This window comes from Schistocerca piceifrons, chromosome 2 (genome assembly GCF_021461385.2).
Source record: "Schistocerca piceifrons isolate TAMUIC-IGC-003096 chromosome 2, iqSchPice1.1, whole genome shotgun sequence".
Classification (NCBI taxonomy): Eukaryota; Metazoa; Arthropoda; class Insecta; order Orthoptera; family Acrididae; genus Schistocerca; species Schistocerca piceifrons.
Window position 1 is genome coordinate 699,126,067 of NC_060139.1, and position 20,236 is coordinate 699,146,302.

General features: G+C 38.9%; 1 protein-coding gene across 1 annotated transcript in view; it reads right to left on the reverse strand.

The window, feature by feature from the left end:
* LOC124776328 (m7GpppX diphosphatase) overlaps positions 1-17,303 on the reverse strand; it is a 38,496-nt gene extending 21,193 nt beyond the window's left edge. Inside the window, exons 1-4 of the mRNA XM_047251266.1 lie at positions 16,842-17,303; positions 16,533-16,678; positions 7,019-7,243; positions 6,811-6,928 (exon numbers count right to left, since the gene is read on the reverse strand). Of these exons, the coding sequence (XP_047107222.1) occupies positions 6,811-6,928; positions 7,019-7,243; positions 16,533-16,678; positions 16,842-17,190 (838 nt within the window). The 5' untranslated portion in view covers positions 17,191-17,303. The remainder of the gene's footprint in view (positions 1-6,810; positions 6,929-7,018; positions 7,244-16,532; positions 16,679-16,841) is intronic.
* Between the last annotated feature and the right edge of the window lie 2,933 nt (positions 17,304-20,236).

The window sequence follows — 20,236 nt, forward strand, 5'->3', positions numbered from 1 at the left end:
TTATGACTACCAATCAGCTGTCCACCAGAACAGCCACCATCAAACTGTGGCCAAGAGCAAAGTAGACCAACAACACACAGCCAAAAATAACAAGCTCGATTTCAATGGCTGTTTTACTACTCGAGCCATCTGGATCCTTCGCTTCACCATCAGCTTTTCTGAACTGTGCAGTTGGGAGTTATTCTTACAACACATTTTCCACTCCCATAATTGTCCCGGCCTCAACCAATGGCAACATGCCGCTCCCATGCCCTCCACCCAACAGTTGCCACCCCCCCCCCCCAATCGTATCATAGTCCCCATTCTTGTCTCCCACCCTCTGCTGATGCGCTTGACCAACTGTCCCTGCCCCACAACCTACTGATGCTGCACATCTGCTGGACAGTTTGCAGCTCATTTATTGCTCATATTGAGTGATGAGTTTGTTTTCAAATAAACTTTATAGTTAAGACTAGAATTTGTCCTTTCATTAGAAGCATAGATTACCCTTCACCATTTGATATGTTGGTATGTTTTGTGCTCACTAAATAACTTCCGGACGAAGTAGTTTATCCGTATCAGCAGGGCACGACACTGAATATTTGATTGTTCTCATACCGATTGGAACAATCAAGCGAAGTATATATATATATATATATATATATATATATAATGGAAGGAAACATTCCACGTGGGAAAAATTATATATAAAAACAAAGATGAGGTGACTTACCGAACAAAAGCGCTGGCAGGTCGATAGACACACAAACAAACACAAACATACAAACAAAATTCAAGCTTTCCCAACAAACTGTTGCCTCATCAGGAAAGAGGGAAGGAGAGGGGAAGACGAAAGGAAGTGGGTTTTAAGGGAGAGGGTAAGGAGTCATTCCAATCCCGGGAGCGGAAAGACTTACCTTAGGGGGAAAAAAGGACAGGTATACACTCGCACACACGCACACACACATCCATCCACACATACAGACACAAGCAGACATATTTAATAATGGATATGTGCGTGTGTGCGAGTGTGTACCTGTCCTTTTTTCCCCCTAAGGTAAGTCTTTCCGCTCCCGGGATTGGAATGACTCCTTACCCTCTCCCTTAAAACCCACTTCCTTTCGTCTTCCCCTCTCCTTCCCTCTTTCCTGATGAGGCAACAGTTTGTTGCGAAAGCTTGAATTTTGTGTGTATGTTTGTGTTTGTTTGTGTGTCTATCGACCTGCCAGCGCTTTTGTTCTGTAAGTCACCTCATCTATATATATATAATTTTTTTTTTTGCTCTAAACATTTCCTCCACAGGGCCACCCTTCAAGACATCTACATCTATATGGACACACTGTAAATCCCATTTAAGTGCCTGGCCGAGTGTTCATTGAACCTCCTTCACAATAATTCTCTATTATTCCAATCTCATACAGAGTGTGGAAAAAATGAACACCCATATCTTTCGGTGCGAGCTCTGATTTCCTTTATTTTATGGTTATCTTTTCACCATATGCAGGTCTGCATCAACAAAATATTTTCGCATTCGGAGGAGAAACTTGGCGATTGAAATTTCGTGCGAAGATTCCGCTGCAACGAAAAAGTCTTTTGTTTTAATGATGTCCACCACAAATCCAGCATCATGTCAGTGACACTCTCTCCCCTATTTAGCTGTAATACAAAATGTGCTGCCCTTTTTTTGAACTCTCTCAACGTACTCCATCAATCCTATCTGCTACGGATCCCACACTGTGCTGCAGAGGACGGTCAAGCCAAAATGCAGTCTTCGGTTAGCCTTCACCACAACAATTTTTATGCATTCCTTCCAATTTAAGTTGTTTGTAATAGTTTTTCGTAGGTATTTAATTGAATTTTCAGCCTTTAGATTTGAATGATTTATCGTGTAACCGAAGTTTAACCTATCCTTTTTGTTGTGATACCATTTTTGTTGCTGTTTTGGATCGTCAGTCATTTGAATGGTTTGATGTGGGTCTCCAAAGCTTCCTCTCTCTCCTATGCCTCTACATTCTAGTCCCTGCACATTCCCTCCCCCCCCCCCCCCCATACACTGCTAACCCTTCCCCAACCCTTCCAGATTGCTGCTTCCATCCCACACGATTGCTGCATTTTGGCCCGAGCTGCTGGAGGTGGCAGTCATGAGTGCTTGAGGTCTGCTTGCTTGTGTGAATGAATGGTGTTTGTTTCTCTTCTACTGATGAAAGATGTGACTGAAAGGTTTGTATGTCAGTGTCTTAACTGTGCCTGTCTGCAATTTGCCATGTAATCATCTTGGTAAGCAGTAATCTAACTTTTCCAACATTGTTGATATTGCTACCTGGAGTTTCCATTGGTTGAAAACATTTTTAAGCATTTCTTTACAAATGATCATTACTCTAATGATTTTCTACCATAATGAGTTACTAACTATTTTAGTTAACAAAAAAACATGTATCGGAAATGGTAAACTAAAAAAGGAAACAAAAAACACAAATTGAAAAACGTAAAATAGTAACTCAAAACATTAAACAAAAATAAGTGAAACAAATAACATAATAATAATGAACATTTAGATATTTTAATTACGTATGTTAAAATACTCTAACAGCACATCGCGTACAGCCAATTTTTCAAAAAAAAAAAAAAAAAAAAAAAAAAAAAAAAAAAAAAAAAAAAAAAAAAAGGGTATTTCAGGAACCAGCCATATTAAACGAAAAGTTTTGATTTATCAAAATCATGAAACAGTGTTTGGTATTACAGAAAATTTCAAATTATTACAAAAGCTGTTTTCAAGAATGTTAATTATGTTTCGATTTTTATATGAAACAATTTTTTTAAACATCGTCATTTCAAAGATATTCCCTCTAAACATAATATGCCAAATTACCTTTCACTGTGTGCTCTGCCCTTTTAAAGTGAAATAGGGCAAAAACAAAAAACTAAGCACTGCATTACATTGAACCCTTTACATACCCACTAAATTCCGTCATGATCTTTTATTTACACATGGGAATTTTCCATTTTGAGTAGTGCCAGTGAAAACTAGAGCACAAGAAGAGATAAGTTGCGAAGGGTGGCTGTTGCAAATCAAATTTTTCATCTGCTCGATTTCAGATGCATATGCTAGCAAATGAATGAGCCTCAGTCGACTGACTGGTCAGGTAGTAGCAGAGCCTCATAATGTATTATGCGCGCTGAAGTTAACCACTACAAGAAATGAATGAGGATGTTCCTTGAGGAGGTCTGTCATGTTGCTTTTTCCAGAGGATCATGTGATGGGAAATCTAAAGAACACACTCTGGACTCTACTTTTATAACAATCAAAGAGAACAGCTACAAGTGATGTGGAAGTATCAAGGTGGTGCAGAAAAACAAAGGTAATTATATAACAGAGAAGAACCCTGATCAACAAATCTGAAGAGAACAGATTCTTCCAAATTGGGTTTACTAACAAGTCATGAAAGTTCCTTACAATAGTCTTTCAACAAAATAAAGATGATACAAATATCTTTTGAAAAGATCACCGAGGATGAAAATACGGTCCAGTTATAGAGTGCATCTGAAACGGACACATGGGCTCTGTTAACTGTAAGCATACCCTGTTGCCACAGTGTCATTTTTGCCACAGATGTTGTTCCAGTAGTATCATAACAGTGTGTAACAGGTAACTGTTAACAGAGTCATGTGGCAACACTGGACTTTATTTATGGAGATGCTAGCACGGGTCTGCAACTTCGGTGCTATGCATCATTTGCTTATGTGTTGGTGTATGGAAGTGTCTTATGTCTGTGTAGAGAGCTGCAATATTCATTGTGTAGTACCATTACTATTGTTTTTGAATTAAGATGAATGAGTTACAACATACACTGACTCACACAAGATATACAAACTTCTTTGCAATCTTGAAGATAGTAGCAGAAGAGCTGATCGTTGACTGCAACAGCAAAGGCATGTGGGTTTTTACTCACAACAGTACAGAGAATACATGCAGAAGCATGGGTAAGGGGCCAAGAAATGAAGTTTGAATATCTGAGGAAAGATATCAGTAAAAGAACAACTGCCACTGACTTTGACAGTTTCCACAAAGACTTCATTCATCATATTATAAAGGAACTTTATGATGGCCAGTATTCTACAAGGAAATACATAACAGATGTCTTAAAAGACAAAACTGCTTTCACAAGGGGCAATCAGTTGAGTGGAAAAATTATGCAATCTTCACGACTCTCAAACAGGAAATGCAACAATGCATTCTGATTGAGAGTTCTGACATTTTTAGCAGCTAGGACTCCATTTCTCAGATAAATGCTCACCATAAGAAAAGAAAATCATTGCCCTACTATTTATCTCTAAGAGAACTGGCTCAAATCAAAATCACTTTACAAAGATTCAAAAGGTGATAGTGGTTTGAAAGGGCTGACTGGAAAAGGAAACAGATTTATTGTCTGTCAAGCAGGATCATCTGAACATGTCTTCATCAAAAATGCATTTACATCCTGCAAAATCTAGTGGCTATGATAGGTGAATAGTAATGCATTTAAACACTAGGTTTTAGAATTATTATGAGCTTTAGAAGAAGGTTTTGCAATCACGGCAGCCACCACCCTTCACAGAGGAATAGGGTACTTAAAACTCTAGTACATAGGGAGCACACTATCTCTGACGCAGAGAATCTACCCCAGGAATTGGAACATCTGAGAACTGTATTTGGAAAAAATGGGTGCTCAGAGTGGCAGATTCAACGTGCTCTACACCCAACCACTTCAGCACAACCTGTGGAGATGGATGAAATCACCAGGGAGGAGGTAGGCACTGCGTTTATTCCATATACAGGCGCACTCTCAGGGAAAATCATCCACATTTTGAAGAAACACCAGGTCGGAACTGTGTTTTGTCCCCAGAATAAAATCGTGCACAGGTGGGGAGCGCCAAAGATGACCTCGGTTTGAGGAAGGCTGGCGTGTACCAGATTCCGTGTCAATGTGGCAAGTCTTAAATTGGTCAGACGATGCGTACAGTCGAGGATCGATGCCGTGAACACCAGAGGCACACTCGACTGATGTATCCGAGCAAGTCGGCGGTCGCTGAACATTGTTTGTCGGAAAATCACACTATGGAGAATGAACGCACAAGAATTCTGGTACAGACGTCGAGATACTGGGACAGCATTGTTAGAGGGGCCATCGAAATTCGCACCAATGACGACCTCATAAACTATGACTTTGGCTATAATCTTAGCAAGGCTTGGGAACCAGCGATTGGATTAATCAAGAGTAAATCGAGCAGACGTATAGTTGTGACGACCACGGCGGACAGAGCCATCACACCAATGTCATCTGAGACGGCATCTCAATCTGTTCCACTGCGCGACCGTGGCGCGGACGGCGGAAGGAGTGCGGCGCGGGCAGCGGGTATTTAAATCGGCCACCGCCGCGACTGAACCCAGTTCCCTGTGAGCAGCCATAGCGTACGGATCTACGTGCCGGCACGTTCACAGGAGCTCAGTCCGTCAATTCACCTGATCTCCGAAATATTGTGCCCCTTGGACACTGTAGACCGGCAGTACAGTTGTGGATATTTTGATTACTATATACTTAGTTTGTTCCTGCCCAAAACACCTAATTCCTATACACATTTGGAATATGGACGATTGCCAGCTTGATGACATCATGGATCACAGCTGACCCATGTACTGCAACCTTCAGTTTTGTTGAGAAACTTCATTGACTGTTCAACTGGTATGATCTCGAAATATTAACAAGGCTGTAATATCAAGGACAAACCAGTGTTCTTGTCTGGGATGGTATTTACTTAAGAGCAAATATGCTATAGCACATTTTTTGTAAGGGGGCGATAATGGTAGCGGACTGTAGAGATGACAACTTGCAGCAGCACGTGATACCTTTTCTATGGTGCATATAGATCTGGGTTTTATCTGATAGGGAATAAAGACAACATAGGGCTGGCCTTGTCAACAAGTACCAGGTACATAAGAGCAAGCATTGAGAGAGACCTAACTAAATGCATGACTTGCTCTGCTAACCACCAGACTGAATTTATCCAGCAATAAAAGGTGCTACCACAAGTTATGTTGGATGACCTGATCCACGTTATGTGGAGCTGTTTCCATGCCTTGTGTGAGAGTACGTGTAAGTTCTTTAGATGGCCTACACACACAAATAAATATTCAGGCGTCCCCATGCGGCAAAGACACCGTAGGAAGGTGTGATTAGATGAGCAAGCTGAAAGAAAATTGAAAGCTATACTACCAATTTTTTTGTATCTCAAGTTTTTTTCACTAATTTTGGCACGTAGCATTTTGAATTGGCGAGATAAAGACATATGTACTTGCACTCTCCCAATATTGTTAATTAAGTTATAATGTGCAGAAGTCGCACGTTTTCATTCTCCAACCAAGTTATGTTCTAATCCCCACATCCCGATGCGGTGAGGACTTGCATTTTTAAATGGACCTTGTCAGAGACAGAGTCAGCACGAAGAGAGAATAGCCGCCGCAGCCACGCCGGCATTGCTGTACATTGTTGGGGAGGCAAGGTAAATACCTAGCTGCACACCAAAACTAAATGGAATTAACAGTGAATTAATGTTACAGAACTGCCACAATGTTTCTTAAAACACACACATGTTTCTGGGCACAAAATTTCTTATGTGGCTAAATGATAATTACTTCATCTCTGAACGATTCACATTATTTCCTCTTCCCAACCACTATAAGCACTACATCCCATACTATCAAGATGCCAAGATGGACTGAGAGTGCACAGACAAAGTAAGTGCAAAATATACATAAGCAACAATTATCAATTTCTCACTACCATTTTCACATACCTGGGGCATCATATTGCAAATTTGTAAAATGCACGTGAAGATGATAAAATGATGGTTGATAGTGAAGGTAAATACGTAGTTGCGTCTCAGGAATTTTATATTTATCCTTTATGACATTCTGAAACAGATTGATGGGAAAGCAGCTTTTTAAAAGACGTTACTGTTGAGAGTAAATTACATTGTTACGTACTGTTCTTCAGAAACTTACCGTTCCCTTTTCCTTTATATTTTTCAGAAGTGGTAAATGTTCACTTGTCAAATCACGTAATGAGAGAATGCCAGATTTTCTAACAATTGCCACTAGGTACAAGTCTTCAATTTGCTTGGTATCCCATTTTAAATCGGGAAGCAAAATGAATCCTGTTTCAGGATCAGGATCTTCAAATACTATACGATCAGTCTCAGATTTGTGATCTAAAATATTAAAAACCCACTAGAAAATGAAAAAGAACAAAGAACATTAACTATGATCATACAATGATTAAAAGTCAGTAGTTTCATATCAAAAATATTTTCTAGGAATATGAATTTGTAAGCAGATACAACAATAGAATACTGGCAGAAGTAAAGCTGTGAGGACGGGGCATGAGTCGTGCTTGGGTAGCTCAGTTGGTAGAGCACTTGCCCGCGAAAGGCAAAGGTCCCGAGTGAGTCTCTGTCCGGCACACAGTTTTAATCTGCCAGGAAGTTTCTGATACAACAATACATCAAAAATTATTCCTAGTGAACAGCCGTCACTCAAATTTTTAAAGTATACAACAAGTTATGAAACAATAACAGGACAAACATTTTAACAACAATTTAAGGAAACGATAGATTGCTACTCACTGTACAAATGAGACACTGAGTTGCAGACAGGCACAATTAAAAAATCGTTACACAACCTCACTCACACTCCCACACAAACCCTTCATGCCTCTGACCAGAATTACGGTACGAGCTGCCGAGCTGTCAGAGATGGCGGTCTTTTGTGTGATGGGTGCTTGCTTGCTTGAGTGTTTCCCTTTCTGATGAAGACCTTGGCCGAAAGCTATTGTGCATCTTTGCATTGGCCCATCTGCTACTTAATGTATCATCATCTCATTGAGCAGTAAGCTATCATTCCCTTATATTGTTAGTGTTCTAACGTGGAATTTTGATTGTTTAAACATTTTAACAAACATTCTTTAACTCTTTATCAGTCACATGGGGTGTTCAGAACACCCCAGTCACCCTTATCGATGGATTATTACATAATGGATAGGAGTATAACGTCATGTTCTTTGGTATCTTTATAGGACGTAATATGAAAGCTTTGAGTAACAACAGAATCTACAATGCAAGCGCAAGTTCCTTGAAAACATGCAACAATGTGCCCTGGGGAGTTGACACCCTGCGCAGCTATGTTGCAGTGCTGTGAGAAAGCGCACAGTTGTGTTCCATAGCAGCTGCTTGTATTTTGTTGCTCTGTGCAATTAAAACAGCTACGGATCGTTACGAAACAGAACGAGAAAGAGTGCAGAAGCTTCTGGATGAGGTCTTAGACGAAACATTTGTAGGAGGAGAAGAGGAGGAAACACATCATAGTGACACGAAAACGGGGGATGAAGACAAACTGGAACTGGAAATGCAAGTAAGTGTAGCAGATAATGAAAGCAAGCATGCTTTTTTTATTGGAATGGATAAGGTTACAAAGTGGATGAAAAGTTGTCCTAGTCACAAAGTAAGAACTAGAAGTGTAGACCCCATTATTCATCTCCGTGGTGTAAAAGCTATTACAAAATCTGTGAAAATTGCTGTGGACTATTTTTTGATATTTATAAATGACACAATAATTACAATGGTTACATCGTGCACAAATATTTACATACAACACATTACATCAAATTTCACAAGAGACCCTGATGCCAAACCACGTGATGCCAAACCAACAAAAGAGGACGAAATCAAATCTCTTACGGGTCTGTTGATATTGGCTGAGCATTACAGGGCAGGACACCAAAGTCTGGAAGACTTATGGGGGACAAATGGTTTCGAAACCGCAATATTTCATGCAACAATGAGTTTACGGTGATTTCGTTTCTTGTTGCACTGTTTGAGATTCAATGATATTCGAGACAGACCCACAACAGAGAGAACTTGATCGCCTAGTTGCATTCAGAGAAGTGTTTGAATTATTCATGTCAAACTGTGTCAGTAATTGTACTGTGTCTGAATATACAACAGTGGATTAACAGCTGGTTGCATTTAGAGGCAAATGCAGTTTCCAACAGTATATACCAAGCAAGCCTGCGAAATAAATATCTACATCTACGTGATTACTCTGCTATTCACAATAAAGTGCCTGGCAGAGGGTTCAATGAACCACCTTCAAGCTGGCTGTCTACCATTCCACTCTTGAGCGTCGAGTGGGAAAAAAACAAGCACTTAAATTTTTCAGTGCGAGCCCCGATTTCTCTTATTTTATCGTGATGATCATTTCTCCCTATGTAGGTGGGTGCCAACAGAATGTTTTCGCAATCAGAGAAGAAAACTGGTGATTGAAATTTCATGAGAAGATCCTGTTGCAACGAAAAGCGCCTTTGTTTTAATGATTGTCACTCCAATTCACGTATCATGTCTGTGGCACTATCTCCCCTAATTCGCGATAATAAAAAACGAGCCGACCTCCTTTGCAATTTTTCAATATCATCCATCAGTCCCACCTGATACAGATCCCACACCACACAGCAATACTCCAGAATAGGGCGGACAAGTATAGTGTAAGCAGTCTCTTTAGTAGATCTGTTGCACCTTCTAAGTGTTCTGCCTATGAATCACTGTCTTTGATTTGCTCTACCCACAACATTATCTATGTGATCGTTCCAACTTAGCTTATTTGTTATTGTAATCCCTAAGTATTTAGTTGAATTTACAGCCTTCAGATTTGTGCGACTTATTGCGTAATTGAAATTTAGCGGATTTCTTTTAGTGTCATGTGAATAACTTCACACTTTTCACACCACACAGATATCTTATCTAGATCATTTTGGAATTTTCTTGGTCATCTGGTGACTTTACAAGACAGTAAATGACAGTATCATCTGCAAATAATCTAAGAGGGCTACTCAGATTGTCTGCTATGTCATAAATATAGATCAGGAACAACAGAGGGCCTATAACACTTCCTTGGGGAACGCCGGATATTACTTCTGTTTTACTCAATGACTTTCCATCTATTACTACGGACTGCGACCTTTCTGACAGGAAATCACAAATCCACTCGCACAACTGAGGCAATATTCCTTAGGCACTCAGTTTGGTTAGAAGACAAATGTGAGGAATTGTGTCGAAAGCCTTCTGAGAATCTAAAAATATGGAGCCAATTTGACATCCCCTGTCGATAGCACTCATTACTTCACGAGTATAGAGAGCTATGTGTCAGTAAATCGTTTTCTTCAAGGAACTTCATAATGTTCGAATACAGTATATGTTCCAAAACCCTACTGCAAATCGAAGTTACTGATATGGGCCTGTACTTCAGCGGATTACTCCTATTTCCCTTTTTGGGTATTGGTGTGCCTAACTTTCTTTAAGCGAGCGGTTGTATATAATTGCTAAATATGGAGCTATTGCATCTGCATACTCTGAAAGGAACCTGACCAGTATACCATCTGGACCAGAAGCCTAGCCTTATTAAGTGATTTAAGCTGCTTTGGTACACTGAGGAGATCTATGTCTATGTTTCTCATCTTCATGGTTGTTCTTGATTGGAATTCGGGAATATTTACTTTGTCTTCTTTGGTGAAGGAGTTTCGGAAAAGCGTGTTAATAACTCTGCTTTGGTGGCACTGTCATCAGTGACTTCACCATTGTTATCGCGCAGTGAAGGTATTGATTGCATCTTGCCACTGGTGTGCTTTATATATGACCAGAATCTCTTAGGGTTTTCTGCCAGATTCTAAGACAGAGTTTCATTGTGCAGATTATCAAAAGCATCTCGCACTGAAGCACGTGCTATATTACAAACATCTGCAAAACTTTGTCCATCTTCGGGGTTTTGCGAAATTTTCACCTTATGTGACGCAAGAACATGGTATACTTTGGGGATGGAAATCTATGTTGGGAAACAGCCAGAGGGTCCCTTTGCACTGTCAAACTCGCCTAAGGAGATAGTAAATAGACTTGTATGGCCTATAGAAGGTACAGGGCGCAATGTGGCACTAGACAACTGGTACTGTTCCATACTACTGGCTCAAGAGCTCCTTACCAGGTGTACCGTTTGGTGAGATCACAAAGGTGTGGTGTATCATGAGCTTCTAAAACCCGGTGAAACTGAATACTAATCGCTACCAACAACAAATGATCAACCTGAACTATGCATTGGTCGGAAAAAAAAAGGAAAGACCAGAATGGGCCAGAAGACATGCCTAAGTAATTTTTTTACACGACAATGCACCTGCACACAAAGCAAAACTGGCTGGGACCTGCTACCCCACCCGCTGTATTCACCAGACTTGGCCCCTTCTGACTATCATTTGTTTTCATCAATGGGACATGCATTGGCTGAGGAACACTTCGATTCCTACGAATAAGTCTAAATTGGGTATCTGGTTGGTTTGCTTCAAAAGACGAACATTTCTATTGGCATGGTGTCCACAAATTGCCAGAAAGGTGGTCAAAATGTATAGAAAGCAATGGTCAGTACTTTGAATAAAATATTTTTACTTTTCAATTCAAAATTAGTGTTTCATTTTCACAAAAAACGCTCATTTCATACAGGTACACTTGGTAAAAAGAAACTTATAGTAGTAGGAACTCTTAGAAAGAATTAGAGGGAGGTCCCTCCAGACTTTGTTTGCACGAGAGATTGTGAACTTAGAATCAGCCTTTTTGGATTCAGAAGGGATATCACCATAGTTTCATATGTGCCAAAGACAGGCAAAAACATTATTCTCTTTTCATCTTTGCATCATGACAGTGCCATTGACACTAATACAGTGGAGGGAAATAAACCAGAAATTATAACAATGTACAACAAGACCAAAACAGGTGTGGACACAATAGATGAAATGTGCGCTACTTACTCAACCTCAAAAAAAAAACTAGGCACTGGCCACTTCCCCTATTTTTCTGAATAATTGACATTGCTTGTATTAATCCTTTCATCATGTACGCAAATAACAACAATGAGAGGATTTCCCAAAGAATGTTTTTACATGATGTCGTAAGGTCATTAGTAAATCCCATAGTGTGCGAGAGCAGCCACTCACTCCCTGCCTAAACAAGTTAGACAGAATACAACTATAATGGCGGGAACTGAAGACAGCAAAAGTGCACCACCTTCTGAACAAAGAATACTTAAACCCAGGTGCTCCACAGTTTGTCCTATGAGTAAAGATATAAAAGTTAAATCGCACTGTGCTCGATGTTTGAAAGTTTTGTGTGTAAAGCACATGACAAATGTGTGTGAAAAGTGTTACCATAACGCATCCCTTGCAGCCAGTGATAATGACGGATTGCATAAAGTGTTTGTATGAGTTGACTGAACAAATGTTTAATTATACGTATAAAGTCTTATACCTGTAATACAGCATGAAGAATAACAAATAAATAATTAAACAAAATATTGTAAGAAAATGGGCATTATTGCATATGTTTCAAATAACCGAATCTAATACTATAGTAATATTAAATAAAACGATAATGTACCGGGAGATAACATTCTAAATAGCCATTTGTGGAGTAAATATTTTAATATAAGTGACATTCTGCACAACAATGTCATTATAGCCACTTTTATTTTGTGTGTTAGCAACACCCTGCGCGACTATTAACATTACGAAAAGGGTTAACATCATTTACTTCACACATGCCTCCACCAAATCTTAAACATTACAACAGTAGCTTAAAATGTTTTATTACAAACATGTTCCTCACAATATTACATAACCCATGTTTGTAGCTACAATTACCTGGAAATAGCTTTTATTACTTTGCAGAAATCATAAATGGAGCGAATGCCTTTGTGCTACTATTTGAGAAATGAATTGTATGCAGTTATTACAATGCAGTGAACTCTTATATAAGACTATAGAATACATCATTGCAAAGTTATAGGGGAAATTTCAGAAATATCATTAAGATTGGCAAATAATTAACAAACCTAGCTTTGCAAGTGATACAAGCAACTATCATATTACAAATTTATACATCCTCTGGGTTACGTAAGACTGTGAACATGATTCAACTACAGTTGTACTCTAGTTATCGAATGAGAAGCAACATCAGCAGCAGCAAGAGCAACTAAAAATGAAAGTTCAGGTTTAGCAACCTATTGGTGATGAGGTCATTAGGAGGGAAGGAAGATTAGGGCTTAACATACTGTTGACAATGAGTCATTAGAGATGGAGCACAATCAAAGGGTTGTTTCAATGATGGGGAAAGAAATCCACTGTGGCATTTCAAAGGAACCATCCCGTCATTTGCCTGGAGCGATCTAGGGAAATCGTGGAAAACCTAAATCTGGATGGCCAGAGATGGATCTGAAGCACTGTCCTCTGAAATCCAAGTCCACATGTGTAAACACAGTTGGAACATCATCTGTCATCACTGACACGTCTTAACTTTGTTGTTTTGTTTGACACCACTGTGGCACAGTGGGATTGAAATGGAACATGTTTTCAGAGGGCATGTTGGTTAAGAAGGGCTGTGTTCTAGTGTGGAGCGCTAACATTTATGAATAGTTTCTAAGTGATATTAATGCAGAATTGGACATAGCACTGCATGTTACTTGGTGCTCCGATTTGTCACTAAATTATTTCAACCTCATTAGTTATTGTTTACTGATTTGTTTCGGTTTCAAAACTTAGGTTGTCATGTTTTTAATAATTTGAAAGTAATTTTTTTGATGTTTTGTTTGGTACTAGGCATGGCTCTTATTACTCATTGCTGCTATGTGTGATGGCATGGCATCTATAGTTAAATTTCTCTATCATATGGCCTCATAACAGAATATGTGAAGTGTCAGTGTGTAGAATTTATGAAGCTGAGCAAAGCCTGAGTCTCAAACTAGAGACAAGAGTACTCAGAAGTGTTTTCGGTAGGTTTCAGTAAAGGTTACTGTGGTATACTGGTGTGCAGTTCAGCTGACGTTGGGTGCTAAGTACATTTCTTATGTACTTCTAGTCTTTATTGTAAGAAGTGTAGTGTGTTTCTTTACGTTTGTAATTTTTATTTTGAGATGTGGGAATACGAAAATTCATGTCAGGATAGAGTTTTACGATTTTCTGGTTTGTGTTGTCAGCTGAAGTTCATATTTTGGGGCTTATAGTGATGGGTATTGTGGAGTTTTTTAATCAGAAAGGTTTTGAAAACAGGTAATTCTGCTAGTTGTAGGTTATTGGTATCATTGGCTTTGTTCGAACTATGCAGGTCAAGTGAAATTTGCTGCAATGAGTTTTTGAGTTGTATGCTAATTTCTGGTATTGCTGTCGTCTTCTTCTTCTTCTTGGGAGGTTGGGAGGGGGGGGTATTTGTTGAGGATTTTGTGTGTATCATTTTTCGGTTAATACTCGTTTGGGACGGCACCACGACTGTTATTGTCATACATTTAATTTGTTGCGCCCAAACCCCCATACTTCCTTTGGTTTCAGTCTATTGCTGGAGTTAAATATTTCACGTGTTATTGATGTTTGCTCACAGGTGTAATAAGTGACGTTGCAATCATCCTACTATGTGTGTCTGCCATCTCTAAGTCATGGGTCAAAGCCGATAGGCAATATCACAACTTTCAGTAATTCCCTTGTTTGGTTATGATGACTTAAGAGCTGGGGCATAAACCTTGAATGAGGAACGAAATCGGCTCTGTATTTTCTAAGGAACCACTCTGGCATTCACCTCAAACAATCTACTATAAGGAAATCATGGAAAACAAAAATGGATGGCCAGATAGGGATCTGAAAAAGCATTCTCCAAATATGAATCCAGTCCATTAACAATGTGCCACCTTGCTCAATGAAGATACAATAATCACCTGTCAAAGAATATGAGAAAACAGGAGTCAAAGAACAAATGGAGAAGGAAGGAAGGGCAATTAAATAAAGAGTTTAGTGGTTTGGTGACAACACAGTCATTGAAGATGGAGCACATGCCCAAATTATGAAAGGAGAGGAAGGAAATTGGCCACACTTGTTTTGAAGGAACCAATCCAGCATTTGCCTGGAGCAATATACAAAAATCAAGGAAATCCTAAATCTGTATGACCTAACTGGGATTGGAGCAACTGTTCTCCCAAATGTATGTACAATGTGTTAACCATTGTGGCACCTTGCTCACAATCGTCAGATTCAGTGGTAAAATAGCACAGTAGATAGCTCGTCAAAAACAAGAAGAAAGTGTACTGCAAATGTGAAAACAAGAAGAAAGTGTACTGAACTGTGACAAAAGGAGTGAAGTAGAAACAGAATGGTCTAAGCTCAAGGTGTGCAACATTGAGCAACTTAAGAACCATGGCCTCATGGTTGTGTGGTTAAGGTGTTGCATTGCAAAGCAGAAGACCCGTGTTCAAACCTCCCTCATGTTCCCTCCCTTTCCTCCCCCCACACAGATTTATGAACAGCCCATCAGGTCACTGACATGTCTGTTCTCCTCCTGTAGTCTCAGCAATTGTCATACTACACAATGGCTGTAGAATATGAGTCATGTCGATCTCTCACAGAAATGAAAACAACAAACGAGTGTGAACTATGTTACAACAAAGGCATTCAAGAGTCAAAACTTCCAAAACAGAACCCAAGGGGCATAACACGTGGTACTTGTATAGAACAAATAGGAGGTATGTACGTTTCGCGGTCCCTTTATTATACGTTCCTGTTGCAAATGGACACTACACCACAATACACAAGCCACAGAATGAATGGGAGCTGTTTGAGACCCTTGAGCGTGTGTGGTTTCATGGACTGAGTGAGGAGTACAGTAAAAAGTTAATTCTTTCAATGCCGTAATGATGCCAAGTGGTGATTAAGGCGCCTGGTGGAGCAACAATGTATTAAAGGCAACAGTGTGTTCATATGATGTAATACAAACACTAAAATCCATCAGTGTTATGTTACAACATTAATATGCAGTGTTTCTTTGAACATTAGTATTTATTTTTCAGAATAGCAAACAGAATAGCTGACATATCCACTTACACTCATCTTTCAAGAAAGTGTTAAACTATGAACAACAAACATTTTAATAGAAACAAAAATTAAGAATAAAAACAAATTGACAAATATTATTGTGTATATTCATTTCTGATAGAAATCAGGCAAATTTAGCTCAGTTATTCAATGATTGTAACAAAAATTGTTAATTTTAAGAGAGATGAAGCAATAAATATTTCCACCACTGTAGTCTTCAGATTGAATGCAACAACTTACACAACACAGAAGAAATAAATAGAGGGTAGGGTGGAAAAATTTCTTAAGTGTGGTTACCAAAACTATCCTGTGCACACTCCTAAATATGGTGTTCACAAAACTATTACAATCAGCAAAAAAGGCTTACATAATGGACTTGAAATTATGAAAGAATTTGTTAATAGCAATATGGTGTCACAAAAGTTTACAGGGCATTCACATCAAGTCGTTCAACAGTATCTGTTCTATTGAATACCAATTTGTGTGGACCCCAACTTCAAACCCACCTACTTCTCTACTGGCGTTCACCAATAAAGAAAGAATCGGGCACCACCCAACAGGGAACCATCTACAACTTACCTGAATGCCGAAGTGGTCCGATTTTATATGAGGCAGTGTTATCTCTTGGTAGTAACTCGGAGTTTCTTCAACAATATGCAATATCTGTCGCTCATATTTTTTAATATGTTTTTCTGTTGCGGGATGTATGATCGTCGTTTTTATACCTGGAACATTTTCGAAGTTCCATTACAAACACAACATTAATTAATGTTTTGAAGGACTTTCACAGCATTTATATTAACAAGCTGTATTACAAGCTCACAGTAAAGGCAGCAGATCACGATATGAGCAATCACAGCACGCACATCACTCATACGCTTCACTTACCGTTGAACTGCACACTAGGCAAACACGTGTAACTGGCGTATACGTCATTTATGAACTCCTGTTTCAATGAACTATGAGATGATAATATTCCATTAATACTTTGTTCATTAAATGGCCGTTTCTCCAATAACACTACTGCGATACCCTCTTTTCCCGCGAATGTACCTTCAACGCACACACTCTTTCTCTGACTGTTTTCGTTTATAACCCTAGAGAGTTTAAAATCCCCAAATGAAATGCTTTTATCACAAACACCTTCCGAGCGATCATCTATTTCATCTAGCTTCCGTACTTTCGTAGGCGGAATGTCTGTCTTGTCTTTCAATTCAGGTTTCTTCGTACAAGACATTTTAAACCGCTCCGCCGAAGTTTCTTCCTATTATTATCTTTATTTCGAGAATAATGCAGTACACTACTGTTGGCGCCACTCAGATATACATACATCTCTAACTGGCACGTACAAACCACACAGTGATAAAAACAAACACTTTGATTCCCAGAGTGCGCAACACATGCAGTCTTCCTACGCTAGACAACCTATAAAGCGACCACCAATTTCCGGTACAGAATTTCACGTAAAGGCGCTTCCACATACGCAAAAAAATGACGCATTTTCAAATGGCACTCCAGCTCAATATTTTCGGTGGCGTCACTGCAGTGGTGCACTTTCTGGCACGACACTAAATAAAAAAGTAAAACTCGGCTGTACTTGAAATAGGGTTACCAGAAGTCCCATATTTACGAATCGTCCCTTATTTAGCTTATGTGTCCTGACAAAATTATACAGCACACATATTTTCTCGTTTTTCGTTCACTGTAAGCGGAATTTTGAAATACCGTGTTTTTAAGTAACGTGTAGCAAAACCAAATGTGCTCATACCCAAACAGCCATGTTAAACCTAGGCAAGGTGCCAAATTGTTCCGCTACATAGAAAAAAATACAGGTGACATTCATGTACTATAAGGTGGTTGTTTGTGTTATTGCCCCGGATGATAATTAGACGAAATATTTGTCAGGATTTGTAAACTGTGGGTCCTTGAGGTACGGCAATGCGCGAATACGAGAAGTAAGTTTAAATAGTTTTATTAACAAAGGCTGATTATACAACACGCACGCTATGCGTATCCATCATCGCTGTGTCTGACATCCTAATTACGGTCGTATCGAAAGGCTCTATGGTGACTTAAGAAAAGAGACATATTAACACACGAGGCCACTCTAGTTAATACGGCGCGCTGCGGATGGCGGCTAGTGGCTTACTGCTGCATCGCTCTGCGGTCGGACACACGTGTTCTGACCAAGCAAATTGTCGGCATTCCAGACAGGTCGGCTGGCGAACGTTTGTTACGTACCATACAGCTGCGTGCAACCTGTAGACCCTTACATCACGCCCCTCAGAGAAAAAGAACAACCATAGGTGGCTCAAAACGACCTCCTGCGCGTTATGAATCTATTTCGCCATTTGTGGCATCAGAAGGCATTGCAACAAGTATTTCATTTGCAGATACAGTAACGCTAGGTACTGAGAAGCGTGCCTTCAAGATGACAATTTCATACGTGACAAATGCAGTTGACAAAAGACAAATTAACAAAAGCAATAAACACGCAATACTGACAATCAAGTATTCATTAACATTGCTGGATGAATCGAAGGCCTTAATTCTATCTGATGATTCAGTGAAGTTTAATTCATTAATGGAAGAAATCAAATTTTCGTGGATGTTCTTAATTAAATCATTGTCTCCAGAAAGACTTGATAAGGAATGCTTTCCATATGTTCATATGTATGAATCATTGTAATAAAAAAAAATTCACATGATAAATCACAATGTGTGGCATTCAAGATTACTCAACTATTACTCAATTTGAGTGTAAAGGGTAGCTCAGGTGTATCATAGTTTTTACATGTAAATGTGACATCAAGAGTGGAGTTAAATGAGGAAATTATACCTGGAGAACATCGTTTAAGAAATGGATGATAAAGATGCGTTAAAATTCTAGAGCAACCATCTCTTGGGGGATGATTCATAAACAATTCTTTCTCAGAGCTGTATACTCTACTATCTAAGTATATTGCCAATTCAGGGCAAATTAACTTGTGACTACGTTTACACATATGCAAATCATTTTCATTTAGGGACACAAAATATCTTCGATCCTTACTGATCAGTAGATAATCATTCAGTAGATATTTTACATGAATACCTGCCTGTCTACATTTCACAGGGTAATTATGAATCTAGAATTGGAAGGAAAATCAGCATTGGCCGTATTTTGTTGTTTTTTTTGTCAGCAAAATCGATTTTGAGTCACTTAGTGACCATCCTCAGTGCTGTAATATACAATTAAAATTGGTAGGCACTGGTATCAAGGTATAAGCACATGCTTAGAGCGATCACATAAATGTGATCGCTCTACCAATTTTAATTGTATATTACAGCACTCAGGATGGTCACTAAGTCACCAAAAATCGATTTTGCTGACAATAAAACAACAAATTACGGGCAATGCTGATTTTCCTTCCAATTCTATCCACTATTTGGTCGAGGTGCACACAACACGCCATGGAGTCACACATCAAGTATGAATCTTACGCATGTCAAAATTATGCTTTGATCTAGCAATGGGTATAGAAACAATAACAGTTAATTCATCTTCAATCATTAAAGAGTGTGTGTTGGTTAACTTGTAGTAAGCATATCAATTGTAAGAGTTAACATCTTAAATCATAGTAAATGTCGCATCTAGCTTTCACTCAATTGATAGTAGGATTTGTAAAAATTGTTCTGGATGTAGTAGTACGCTGCTCAAACAATCATTTGAACTACTTTCTAAGGGTGTTCTTAAGCTAAGGACATCAATTCTAGCATTTGATAAACTATCAGTAATCCTTAACAAAAGAGTGTTTAAATCTAAGTGTTCACTCAGAGCATTTAATCCTTGGAATAGTTCTTGGATATTTGCATTCGTTTCATTGCGAATTGCGTGGAAGTGTGAGATAAATTGCTTTACAATCTGTTAAATGAAAAGTGTGTGGTAAGTAAGGTTTTTCACATATTCTATAATGTGATAATTTTATTAGAGAGGTTAGTTAAATCTGCACTGAACTGTTGTTCAAGAGCTAATATTTTGTCTTTAACTTCCAGTAGATCTCAACTAGTTAAAGTACCAAATACAGTACGAAGGATACTACCTCCAAAATCAAACCAGGCACGTTTACACCTAATTAAAGTTTTATGTGGCAAAGGCTTTAAAAAACAGTAAATCTCTTGTTCATAATTAGCAAATGTAGACTCTACCTGCATTATGGCTGTGATCCAGTTATTATACCAAGATGTACCCATTTCCAAAATTGTATCATTACCCTTAATGGAACGAATTAGATCAATTTGCT